The sequence below is a fragment of the Watersipora subatra genome, chromosome 9, assembly GCF_963576615.1.
Source record: "Watersipora subatra chromosome 9, tzWatSuba1.1, whole genome shotgun sequence".
Lineage (NCBI taxonomy): Eukaryota > Metazoa > Bryozoa > Gymnolaemata > Cheilostomatida > Watersiporidae > Watersipora > Watersipora subatra.
In genome coordinates, this window is record NC_088716.1 from 52,122,774 (window position 1) to 52,136,961 (window position 14,188).

Below are 14,188 nucleotides of genomic sequence, written 5' to 3' on the forward strand. Positions count from 1 at the left end.
AGACTGGGTAGGAGGAGTCAGTGGTCAATAATACCAGCTATTTTTAATGGCTGCGAGTGTGTACAGTGAACAGCGAAACCACCCTAACAAACCAAGCCGGAACTAAGAACTGGGAAAGTGGATGGAGTTGCATAAACAAGCATTCTTTCACAAGTCAAAATACGGAACAAGGCGTTTACTCGGCACTACTTTTTGCTGCGAGGTGAGTTTCATCCAATAGCTGACGTGAGTTGATAACCTAGTATCCAAACGCGATGCACTTGTAATCATTCGAGCGTGTTACATGTACAGTACATGATTGAGGAAACGCCGCACTAAAAGGTAGCGGCAAATGATGTTCTATTTTTAGCTACTATGCCGTCATCATCGAGCCTATAGTCAACAAGAAAAGGAGGCGGTTTATAATGCTATTGTAGGAGTGTAATAGCTCTCAAGCTATGTTGACCGCTATAGCTCGTGATTCAGTTACTACAAACATGACTCAGTGACAAAGCGTGTTGTTATACACCAGAGATAGCGCCAAGATGACCTTGTGTTGACACGGAGGCCGTAAAGGTCAAAGCCTTACACGATATTATCAGTAATTGCTATCGAGCAGGACAAGGAAAAGAGTGCTCGAGTCAAATACAGGACACGTTTCATGCAAAAGGCAATTATCGGTACCTTGTAAACAACACATCTCTTCTAGAAATGGGCTTATCAAGAATTGCAAAATAATGCAAGGTGATTTCATCACCAAGGTTCGGAACAGTAATGTAATCAAAAAGAATTTCTGGACAAGTTAATGAAAGATGGGATATAAACATTTTATAGGAGTGCAGAACTTAAACAATCAAAACATAGCTTGACACTCTGTCAATCCCTTAACTAACTACATATGGACAGAAATAAAAAACAAACCGCTTGAAATGGCCTTTGAACATCGATATATATTTGAAGTATACAATAATATCTGGATAGTTCAAAAGAAATAACAGTTGCAGGCAGTGTATTCAGTAATTCAAAGTAGAAGTACCACAAAAATAATTGGAAAACAAACGAACACAACAAGTGTATGTTCTTGACCAAATATAAAATCACCTACAAGTCTACAACTAGGCAACAACTGAATCCTGTTGGTAGGTGAAACAGTCTCTGTACTGCTTGGTAGCATTGTTTCTATATAATAGTCGTTCCTTATGTAAGAAATAATTGCCAAATGACAAGTGCACATTATCTTTGTCGTACACTTAGTACTACCGAAGTTTTCAGTTGCTTTTTGGACAGGCTGATAAAAAATATAATTTGGCACCTACATGTTAAACCCTCACATAACTTAGTCAACTTTATAGCCTAATAAACTGAAACAATGAACAAAACATAACAAAGAAGATCTAAACCATACTACCTTGCTAACAAAAATGAATGCTTGGAAAAATTTAATTTGCCAAAATAATCTCGAAACTTGAACTAAGTACTCAGGAGTTGTCCAATATATAATCACAGTGGCAACAACTCCAAAAGGAATGATGACCACTCGAAAAGCTTGCGGTGTTTCAAACTGCTGAGTAAGGCTGACCACAAAAGAGTAGGGTGATATTACACACATTTGCGCAGATCAAATGCAAAAGCATTTGCTATAGTTTTGAAACTTGTGTAATTAATATCTTTTGAGTATATATTAAAGCTGCTCACTTATTGAAATACTCGTTATGTTTCTAAAAGTTAATACAAACTAAAGTACACTGGTGGGTATATTAAAGGAAATTTTTTGAAGTAAACTTTTTAGAATGTTCTAGAAAGTCATCTTATCAGAAATTAAGTGTGAGCCCACATTAAGGTTAATTCAACATCTTATTAGAGAGAATAATCAATGACTGCCCAAAGAGAAAAGACAATCAGTCTATTTCCTTATCATTGTAGATGCCTAGTCAGCAGCTAATATCTCATACAGACAAGCATTAGCAGTACCTGCCCAATTTCCTATTAATAGACTTAAAAAGCCCTTTTATATCATAGAGCTGAGCAGACAACAGACATTACAGTTATAATTATAAGCAGGCTCAAGGTGGCAGACTTGTCCACCATGCTCCATTGATTTGCTAATCAACCAGGAGTATATCTGATCAAAGATCAAACATGGTGCAGACAAGCGGACCGCATCCAAAGACACGCCTTGTAAAGATGTTGTTTAGCTTTTCTTGTTCAACCATTTCAGTAAACCTCCATTAGAAAGAGACCTTACGCAAAATGTCTGCCCAGAGAGTTTTTGACTTTAGGGACTTCCTCTAAATTCTATTATTGACCAGAAGCTACATATAAGGTCTTTTAGCCATTGTAGCCCAAAAGCTTCTGACCTATACCAAGGTAGTATACCACCTGGGCTATTCCAAAGAGTGGTGCAATCACCATCACTCGGCATCCACCACCCTTAAAAAGAGCTTGAATTCCCTCATTCCTCGTAATTCTCCTGCAAGAGAGGTAGTTTACTCCATTAGCAACAAGAATACATGTGCACAGCTTGAAATTTCTGAATGCACAGGGACGCAATGTGTTTGTTTAGGTACTATCAGTCATGTGTGTAGGTACTATAAGTAAGGTATATAGGTACTACAAGTAATGTATAAAGGTACTATAAATAATGTATATAGGTACTATAAGTCATGTATATAGGTATTATAAGTAATGTATATAGGTACCATAAGTGGTGTATATAGGAACTATTAGTAATGTAGGCTATGTAGGTACTATAAGTCATGTATATAGGTACTATAAGTAATGTATATAGGTACCATAAGTGGTGTATATAGGTAATATAAGTGATGTATGTAGGTACTATTATAAGTAACATATGTAAGTATTATAAGCAGCTGCCAAGTTAGATGAAGAGGGTATACATACACAAAGTTAGACGAAAAGGGTATACATACACGAACTTAGATGAAGAGGGTATACATACACAAAGTTAGATGAAGAGAGTAGACATACACAAAGTTAGATGAAGAGGGTATACATACACAAAGTTAGATGAAGAGGTTATACATACACAAGTTAGATGAAGAGGGTATACATACACAAGTTAGATGAAGAGGGTATACATACACAAAGTTAGATGAAGAAAGTATACATACATAAAGTTAGATGAAGAGGATACACATACACAAAGTTAGATGAAGAGTGTATACATATACAAAGTTAGATGAAGAGGGTATACATACACAAGTTAGATGAAGAGGGTATACATACACAAGTTAGATGAAGAGGGTATACATACACAAAGTTAGATGAAGAAAGTATACATACATAAAGTTAGATGAAAAGGGTATACATACACAAAGTTAGATGAAGAGGGTATACATACACGAAGTTGGATGAAGAGAGTATACATACATAAAGTTAGATGAAAAGGGTATACATACACAAAGTTAGATGAAGAAAGTATACATACATAAAGTTAGATGAAGAGGGTATACATACACAAAGTTAGATGAAGAGAGTATACATACATAAAGTTAGATGAAGAGGGTACACATACACAAAGTTAGATGAAGAGTGTATACATATACAAAGTTAGATGAAGAGGGTATACATACACAAAGTTAGATGAAGAAAGTATACATACATAAAGTTAGATGAAGAGGGTATACATACACAAAGTTAGATGAAGAGAGTATACATACATAAAGTTAGATGAAGAGGGTACACATACACAAAGTTAGATGAAGAGTGTATACATATACAAAGTTAGATGAAGAGGGTATACATACACAAAGCAATCCATTACTCCGTAATAGCTCACTTCTCCTCTACCTTTAGAGAGCAGTTGGAGTCGTGTCTTCACAACTATGAACAAAACAAGAAAAGCTTCAGCAGTTCTATTAATTACCAAGTGTATGTTGACAATTCATCGAGTTACCATTTTCAGATCTGTTATCATTTGTCAGATGAATGCCAATAAATCCATTGTTATATCCGATTTACAAAACATTAAATAAGAACTTTAAAAAAATTGTCAGTAAACATTCTGGCAATTTTTAAACATATCAGCTCAAAACGTTGTATACAATCTACACGTGAGAAGCGACAGACACAATGTAAACTGTTTGTTATTTTTTTGTAAAAGTAATCTAAAAGAGATTCAAAACCATAAAGCGCAAGTGATGAAGTTGATTAAAAGGCCATCAAACTTTACTCACTTTCTGGAATCTTTGTATCCAAAAACCTTTTGGATACAAATTCCAATACAAAAAAGGAAATTCCTTTTTAAATTAAAAAATGATGAAGACATGAATTGTAGAAATTTATATGCATATAAATTTTATGCCAGGGCTCTGTAGAGAAATGAGGTGAAAGACTACGGAAAAAACTCACAATGTAAACAAGGCCATTGATGTGTGGTCGCCTATATTTTGATTAGAGGTGGAAATGTACATTCCCATCCTTGATGTGTCTAGTCAACAAAACAGTTATGAGATAACACGAAGTGAAGAAGGGAGGATGCAAAAACGAGGATTGCTTGTCATGATGCCATTACCTTTTATTGACTTGTTCACAATTCGATGATAAGGAGAGTGACCACAAGGACCCATGACACGTCACATTCTGTGAACACCGGGACCATAATGATAACATAGCGGATACTATGTAATTAGAGAGATTATATGCCGTCGCACATTCTTGTTTAATGAGAGAGCTGTCATGTTCCAATGAATAGCTGTGAAAAGAGGGCTCAGGTGGCTACTAGTGTGTTACTATTGGAAAGACAAGGGTGTGCTGTCATGTGCAAATAAACAGCTGTGAAAAGAGAGAGCAGGTGGCTAACAGTGTTTTACTATTGGAGAGACCAAAGTGTATGCTGTTATTTGCCAACGAACAGCTGTGAAAAGAGCGAACAGGTGGTTACTAGTATCTTACTATTAGAGAGACAGAAATGTGTGCTGTCATGTGCCAATGAACAGCTGTGAAAGGAGAGGGAAGGTGGTTACTGGTGTCCTACTATTGGAGAGACAAAAACAACTCACCATCAAATGGAGTAACCATTAGAGAGCTGACTGATGCCGATACGAGACCAGCAAAGAACGAGACATAAAAGACTGCTGTCTCTCTATCCCTTCTCTTACCCTATCCAAAAAAGAGAACTGACATTCCAGCCATTTGCTATGCATGGCATTGGCATGCATTAAAAGATGAACAGATGTATTGCCAAACTGGTCCGTTCACTGAGTTGAAAAAACTGCTTACCAGGTCTTAATAATTATATCAAACAAGTTAGACAGTAAAAGTGATATTTGTAAACTATACATCCTCAGATGTAAAACTTTTAAATCTAACAGATATAACAAAATAAATATAATCAGTGCTTAAATTTATCAACCAACTACTGAACTAAATGCGTGACATGACTAATAACACAATAAGCAAGAGTAGACAACTCCAAATTCCAGAAGCTAGCCTCTTCTAGAATTGAATTCAGCTAGTCCTGCTCAGCTGACAAAACATTCTGCATAAAAAGGTTTTAGTGAAGGAGTACAGAGAACGTCTCACCAGAGAATTCAAATGGGCAAAGAGAGGAAAGTAGAGGGCACTGAAGCTCACATCCCGCAGTAATGTAGCGAAACAGCCTCTGTAAAGACCAATGATTCCTTTTTCCTTTAAAAGCCTAATTGTCACCGTCATAGCAGTTAGCCGAGGGGTTATCTTTCCCTGTCCATTACCAGTCACTACTGCAAAGAGAGCGCAACTAATAGGTTCCATGAAGCAAAGAATGTGGCATTTGCTTCAGAATGTAACAAGAAGAAAAAAGAGTGGAAAAGAAGCACAACACAAACCAAATAAGTGCAGCCAAAAGACTCAAATAATGATTTATTTTATTTCATATCAAACAATTAGAGGCATAAAAGAGAAAGAATGGTCATTACAACAATAAGTTTAATAAGGTTTTAATAATAGGTTTTAATAAGAGACATCAACTGATGCAGATGACTGTATTTTCTATAATACAAAGGTGCGTTTATAAGACTAAAATATGAACAAGACGATTTGAGATAAACAACTTGGATGAGAACAAGAAAGACGTACAAACTGTTAGATTGTCGCAGGCTGAAATATCCCTTGATCGTTTAAATAATTCATTTCCCATAGTGAAAGAACAAAACTGATAAAGAAGATAATTGAATTTTAATTGAGATTTCAAAATATAAGTTATTAAAAGTATTGGTAACGGTGCATCTTAGGTCGGTACAACGCGCATACAACGCATGCGCAACGGACATACAAGGCACTTGCAATGCACAAACATTGTGGATACAACGCCGACACAAGTAATTAACAACGCATACGCCACAACGCGACACCGTTAACACAAAAGCACAAACAATGCCATCACATGACACTTGCAACAGACTACTGCCACACATGCAATTTAGGCACAAGCAGAATCATCAGACAAGCACGGCTCCAACGATGTATCCTTATTTGATGCCTGGTGTGCAACAACCATGCACTGTCAGACCGTTGCATGTGCTTTGTGATGATAGGGTATGCGCGTTGTATCTACAATGTTTGTGCGTTGCAAGTGCCTTGTATGTCCGTTGCGCATGCGTTGTATGCGCGTTGTACCGACCTAAGAGGCACCGTTGCCAAAATATTAATGACTTTGAAGTTTTATCGAGGAGAGTTTAAAATGGTTTGGAATAAAATATATCGAAAGCTGGCAATCTTCAGCAAAAAAACTTAAAACAATCCGAAACTGATTTGGAAGCCTTCATTTGAGCTATCTGAATACTTGGGTCCCCCAAGTATTCAGATTAGAATAGGTTGGCAGGCAGCATTAAACTTTATAGAAACCAGGGATATTCAACAAAAGACCTTAATTAAATAACCAAAATATTTATTATTTTTCTGGAGATGCAGTACATCGGCAATGAATAACTTGTAATAACTTTCTCACTTGTAACAGATACATAAGCTATGACTTTTCTATGAAAAAGTTGTATTGAAGGATTAATGGTAAGCAGACAACTCCTTTATTATATGGATTAGTTCAGTATAAAAATAAAATTCATAGTATTTATAGGCTGCTAGCAGACATCGTTAAAACTTAAACATTGAAATATTCACTCGGTTAACTAACAATCGAGGTTCAGCATTTTGTTTTATCATCGTTTAGCTAAGTAGTTAACCGTTTTACTTATAGGAAGCAAATTCTCTATAAACTCGACAACATAACAACCTATTATGTAATACTGGCTGGTTAAAGTGTCTGTCTATTATCAATATATTAACTTGTGATGCTCACAAAAAATGAGGTCTTAAAATTTTCAAACGCTCCAAAAGACGGTAAAGAAAAGCCACTCTTCAGTCGACTTTTACAAAAAAAGGAAATGGAAGCGTGTTCTGGATGTGAAAAACTGTTAGTGCAAGTGTGCAGTTTGTCCAGCCATAACCATCATAGACACAAACTTTCATAGAAATGATGGACACATCTCTTCATTAGCGACGAACTTCATATAGCCTTTTAGTATGACCTGGCATTTTTTTCCATTCTTACTGAACTAGCCTAGTCTGAATAAAGAGTGATGCCATGTTGACATTCTCAACATCAGAGATTAAGTACTCAAACAATGAGAATTTGTGTAGGATGAACTTGTACTCAGTCTAACTCTGAAAAAGCAAGAGAACTACAAGGTGAAAATGTTAAAATATGTGCATGAATTTTAAAGGCTGCCAGTAGATGTAATCAATAAAAAAGAGCTTCGACATCAATTTAGCACTGCATTTCAGCCTACAACAAACATCTTTCAAAAACAATCGGTTTTAATGAGATTTGCAAGAGTCTGATTTAGTTTTTTCAGAGAAGATCAACATTCAATACTACAAGTGCAATACATCAGAATATGCCTGAAGTTGGTGATAGACAGCAATCATAGCTATACCTAGTGTAGCCTCAGATCTGCCTGCATCCTGCATCTGTATTTTTAACAATTCCATGGGGGTGGTGATGAGAACCTGACATGCTCCTGCACAGCCACCAGCTAATACTTCATTTGGTATAGTCAGTTGACCTCTAAGGTACATAAAAATGACAAATAGACATAAATTATTATATACCTACAATACACGGGGAATATATGATATTGTTATATAATAATTATTTTAATATATATCATGTTACAGACCTCCACGCAGTTCTTAAACACTCGCAAATGATGTAACGCTTGCTCAGGATCAGCAATACAATAAAAGCTTCTGATGCTAATCTAATGATGATAGCCAAAGATAACATTTTATCACTGAGAATGCATTAGTTTAACAGAAAATTAACACAGATTACAAATACATGTACGGGAGTAATTCATTAGCATGCTTTATATTGATATAAGAAATGGTTTTAGCCATGTTCTCTTACGTTTGTTGGTTGGTAAATCTTTGTCTAAACACATCGTTGCCAACAAGTTTGATGGTTTTCTCTGGAGTAATAAGGAGCAAGTTGACTCCAGAGCCTGGTGAACATGAAAGTTATATTATATGTTATATTATATTCTTGGTAGTTAGATATCACTAGGATATATTAGAGTAAAACTTATCTGGAAAGTCAAGTTTTTTTTCACTACAAATCTATTTCGCCATGTCATTCGACAGGTGTGTCTGTTTAAAATTAAAATAATGCCAGATAAGTTTTAGTCTAAACAATAACTCCACTTATTACTATTATTGTAGAAGTCTTTTGTAGCTTTAAATTTTACTTGATTTTATTTGTGTTTAGTTATAGAATTAATTTTGAACATAAATGTAGGATAACCAACTACATACTTACAAGTGACTGGTATATTATTTATTCTTGGTAGTCAGATATCACTGTACTTAAACTAAATTCAACCGGTACAAGCATGCAGTGCATTTACATTTAGTAACGCTTACAAGTGCGCAAACCGTAAACAGGCATTCGATATTAGATAAACAGAAACTACTGATCAACTAGCCTGAGATTGAGCTTATTGATTACCATGCAGGCAACCAGAGTTGACAAGTGTAGTTAAGAATGAACACTGAAAAATTCCGGAATGCATTCAGCAAAACATGGCCAAAGATGTTATTTTCATCAGTTGCTAATTATGTAGCAGCGGTCATGGAAAAGATAGGGTTTCAGCAGCGTAGCTTTAGCCTCTAACATCCTATCATGAGGAAACGCTAAAAGCGTGAAGTCAAACACCCTCCACCGCAGAATCACTTAAACCACTTACCGACTCTGATATACTGAAGAGTATAGAAACACAGAAAATAAACATCAACGGGTCAAAAGTTGTATGATAGATTTAATTAGTATAGAAAACCTGGCCCAAAAGAGGGATATCAGATAGAGAAGATGCCAATTTTTCTGATAGTTGAATACAGTTGGCTAAAGGGGCCTGTGAAGATCAACGATGTAATTCTGTGATGCGTTACATAGGACAGATTTGACCTTGAGAAAAAAGTCATACTTAGAGTTGGTCTGTATACAAATTTTGACAAATTGTAGAACAAAAAATTCCAATTATGTACAATTTTCTGCAGTCGCAAAGAGCAACAATGAAGTCATTATAATACCACAGAGCGTACATGTATGGTTATAATCGACATATTAGTGTTTTGTACTCATCACACACATAACTTGAATCAACCCAGGCTTTCCTCAACAGTTAATGGGGGGTACACAGTAGCCCCACCTTTCACTTAAACCATGATAGCAGGAATGGCTAGAAAGTTAAATATAATAATAATTATAAGAATAACTATAATATGAAATAACTATCTGTTAGTTTGAACCTGAGTCATGCACCTGGTATGTTCAGTAAAATATCTAGTATTGATGTGCAAGTTATACAAGGAAGAAGAAATATAAAAACTGTTATCCACAGGTGCTTATAGTGTGATGTCAAACACCCTCCACCACGTTAGTCATGCAGAATCACTTACCGCATCTGATATACTGAAGAGTGAAGAAACACAGAAAATGAACATCAACAGGTCACTAGTTGTATAATAGATTTAGTGTAAAAACAGTGGGAGATGAGCTAGAGAAGATGCCAGTTTCTCTGATAGTGGAATACTAGTATTCAACTAGCTGAGAGAAATAAAATTAGTCTCGCAGACATATAAGTTATTCATCATTAAACTTGGGTTTGAATAAGAAAGGTTTGACAGCAAAACATCTGGATATACAGTAAGGCTTAGAGTCAATCATTCCTGTAAAAGATTTTTATTGAAAATGGCTTGACACAAAATATACAAATGTAAACTTTGCCCCACAATGTTTTAAAAAGGGTCCAAGCAGGTTTTAACTTTTTCTGATCTAATGAACTGCAAAACCAGTACTGTCATTTCCTACTTTGATATTACGAACACGTCTCATAGTTAACAAAGTTTGTCTTTTTGTCTGAAACATCTTATTTACATTGGAATATACACCCGCTGCATTTTTAGTTCAGAATATCTTTGGTTTGGTTTATATCTGCAGAAAGTAAGTGAAGTTTGTCATGTAAATTAGACCGAATGTTCATCGGGTGGAAAATATAAAGCCTGATATAAAGTCTTAGAGACATTTAATTAAAAACGCAGCACAACATTACGAATTGAAATAGTTGACCAGCAAATCGAAACACTCTTCTCAGTACAGACACCTTAAATAATTAAAAGTACTAACCTCTGTACATTCCCAGGAAACCTTCGGCACGAAATGTTTTGACAGCGCAGTCCAGTCTAAATAAGGTAAACCGACTTCAATCCAACAGAGTCAATAAACTCCGTTGGGTCTTATCAGCTAATTAAGCAACACGAACATAAAAGATTTGGATTTCAAAGGTGAAGAGCCACAAAACATGACATGCAAAAGCCGTTTAGATTGGGGGTATTTGGTGTTTAGTAACTAGACTACTGATGAGTTAGTGCTACATCGATCTCTAGAATCACGACTCAGTGCTGGATCGGTGCTCTAGAATTGTGTGTCCACTATCTTCATTGTTTTTAGCGACCACAAGAGATGAGGAAAATCTTCCCCTAAGGAGAATTACAAATTAGTCTGTATCAGAGGTTTACAAATAAATCAATAGAACTTGTATATACTTAAGTTGTCCCACTCTTAATGGTGCAAATTGTAATTCAATAGAAAACATTTCTACTAACTGATATTCCACATGTCATCAAATAGGCCTACAAGACATTAAAGTTCCTTCTAATGAAATATCCATGCACAGAGTGATATTACAGAGTTACTCCATAGCCTGTGTACATAAATGAGTGAAGTGTAGTAACAGTCAGCTACTAGAGTATGTAACTCTTTACACCGTAGAAGTACTCATAGAAGTACTTGTACAATATACAAATACCACGACAATACATTTATTTGCCATATATAAACATGCATGCAATGAGTTATGCATATGTTTATGCTGCATATGCCATTTAGCATTTATTGCTAGGATGGTCTGTGTCTGGTCAAGAGTAGGTAAAATACAATATACTTGAGCTGTACATATCTTTTTGCCTTCACTTACTATAGTTAATGCTCTAATCAATTCAGCATTTAACACGAACTACAACCTTTTAACTAGGCTGTTAACAATACATTTCACATTTAACTAGGCTGTTAGCAATACATTTCACATTTAACTAGGCTGTTAACAATACATTTCACATTTAATTAGGCTGTTAACAACACATTTCACATTTAACTAGGCTGTTAACAATACATTTCACATTTAATTAGGCTGTTAACAACACATTTCACATTTAACTAGGCTGTTAGCAATACATTTCACATTTAACTAGGCTGTTAACAATACATTTCTCATTTAATTAGGCTGTTAACAACACATTTCACATTTAACTAGGCTATTAGCAATACATTTCACATTTCACTAGGCTGTTAACAACACATTTCACATTTAACTAGGCTGTTAACAATACATTTCACATTTAACTAGGCTGTTAACAATACATTTCTCATTTAACTAGGCTGTTAACAATACATTTCATAAGCTAGAAGATTTGTTAGTAAGACAAACCATTTAACAATAATGGTCAGTGATAAAAATATTGACAGGGAGGTGAAAAAATGTTGTCGATTACACCAAGTTTTAAGAGTCTGCTCGTTAGTAAGGTACTAATATAACTAACCATTAGGAATGATAATAGTTCACACATCTATTCTTTACTAGTGTTTGGTGCAAGTGAACCGATAGTTTACAAATAGATTATTTAAAATACTAAAAATTTAACAACATTAATTCATCTAGATTAATTAATACGATTTACAGCACATAAAATTACAATCTATCAACAAATATTAAATAGATAAGATACTAACATGCTGCTGTACATCCTCAAAGCTCCATGCTGCTGGTTCTGTAGCCGTGTCTTCACCAGGTCAAGAGGAAACACGCAGGTGACCCCAATGAGCCCAGCAACACTGCCATTTATGACCTTTGGCAGCAAACTGTAACATACATTGATAAGTGTATCAGAAGCGGTGAAGAATACGAAAGGTTAACCATGAATAAGCCTGCATCTAGCCCTACAGTCACTAATGACATTCTTATGTACTCTGTGCTACATGTCTGCATGGATAAATCCGAAAAAATATTACCATTCATTTTATTCAAACTTATGAATGTAATCATATTGTTAACAGCGGAAAAATTGAACCAAGACTTTGTGTTTACGAAGTTAAGAGATTACGCTTACTGCAGGTACTACCTTTATAACTCTCCCTCAGTGACAACATTGTTGGGCTATACCAATGACTCAGCAATTAGCAAAATGAAACTAACATTTCTGAACAAAGTTGATGCAGGCGATTTGAGCACGCAATTTATTTGTATAATACTGTTTATCGATTTAAAACTTATTGACAAAATCAAAAAACGTTTCTTTGAAAGCGCCAATCACTATGCTCAAGTATACGTTTTCTTAAAATCTACTGATATTGCCGTCGAGTGTTTAACAACCAGCTAAAATAAATACAATAAACATAAATAAATGTAATTGGAAAGTAAATGTAATGATGTCATAATGGATTTATGACATCATTACATTTACTGAAATATTCCTCTCTTTGTAGGCAAAATAAAATAAACCAGAAAAAAAACTTAATACTTCAACCTACCTATAAACATGAAAATATCCTGTAGCTAAAGTTAACTAGCGTTACCACTTACGGAAAACGATAAGACTTCTCTGTCATCTGGTGACATTAGTGAGTAAAATGATCCTAAAGTTTCCCTTCTCCGAAGTATTCGATGCTTCTTCAACACCTGAAAGCATTTTCATATTTATAATGTTTTGAACACTACCTTTTGACCTTTCAGTTTCTTTATCTACAAAACTATAAACTGACAAAGCAGTGGTTAACAAAACAACACAACATGTCACAGCGCTAGTGCGAATAAGTAAAACACTTTTTCTGAGAGGAGGTATCAACTCTTACCTCAAGTAGATAAACATAGTCGTCTCTCGTGGGTGATTTCCTCGAATGAACGATGTGTATCCACTCGCAGAGTTGTGACAAAGCATTGGCTCCTAGGGACCGAGTGTAGTATTGATTGAAGCGGTTATAATAGTATATTTCTATCGAACACTCTTGACGGCGTAGCACATGTGACGTAGTGAAACTAATGACACTGTGAGCCTTCATTCATCTCTTAATAGCTTATGCAAATATCCAATGAACAGCCCTGTTATATACCTAGTGAAAGAAGCGTCCAATGAACAGCCCTGTTATATACCAAGTGAAAGAAGCATCCAATGAACAGCCCTGTTATATACCTAGTGAAAGAAGCATCTAATGAACAGCCCTGTTATATACCTAGTGAAACAAGCATCCAATGAACAGCCCTGTTATATACCTAGTGAAACAAGCATCCAATGAACAGCCCTGTTATATACCTAGTGAAAGAAGCATAAATACATATATTCATGAATAGATCTGGAATGATTCAAAACTCCATTCTGATACTTAATTTATGATAACAGGTTAGAGATGTTTTAGTATTATAAAAATGCATGCAAATGACATTAAAATCTTATTTATTAACTTTCATTGTATTTTACTATCAATGGTAACTAATCAAGAATCCAGAACTCTTTACGTTGACCTTTTCTCATTTAGTTGTCACGTTTGGCATAATATATACTACTAAGTGGTGTGAGAAATACATAAAATGAATATGTCGAG

At 35.2% G+C, this 14,188-nt stretch overlaps 2 protein-coding genes across 2 annotated transcripts in view; both read right to left on the reverse strand.

The window, feature by feature from the left end:
• Positions 1-14,188, reverse strand: part of LOC137403636 (charged multivesicular body protein 1B2-like) — a 233,842-nt gene that overhangs the window by 93,406 nt on the left and 126,248 nt on the right. The gene's annotated exons all lie outside the window — the stretch shown is intronic.
• Positions 920-13,537, reverse strand: LOC137405386 (mitochondrial glutamate carrier 1-like). The gene is made up of 10 exons (XM_068091626.1): positions 13,442-13,537; positions 13,173-13,268; positions 12,323-12,451; positions 10,661-10,716; positions 8,387-8,480; positions 7,914-8,044; positions 5,524-5,702; positions 5,001-5,100; positions 3,747-3,822; positions 920-2,449 (listed from the first exon to the last, which is right to left on the reverse strand). Exons 2-10 carry the CDS (start codon positions 13,196-13,198, stop codon positions 2,308-2,310), a joined length of 933 nt encoding a protein of 310 aa, XP_067947727.1. The 5' UTR covers positions 13,199-13,268; positions 13,442-13,537; the 3' UTR covers positions 920-2,307.

Coding starts and splice junctions, on each gene's coding strand:
- LOC137405386 (XM_068091626.1), bottom strand. CDS start 13,198: ATGACAGAGAAGTCTTATCGTTTTCC. Junction 12,452..13,172: donor GAGAAGTCTTATCGTTTTCC/GTAAGTGGTAAC, acceptor TGTATGTTACAG/TTTGCTGCCAAAGGTCATAA. Junction 5,703..7,913: donor CAGATCTGAGGCTACACTAG/GTATAGCTATGA, acceptor CTCTCTTTGCAG/TAGTGACTGGTAATGGACAG.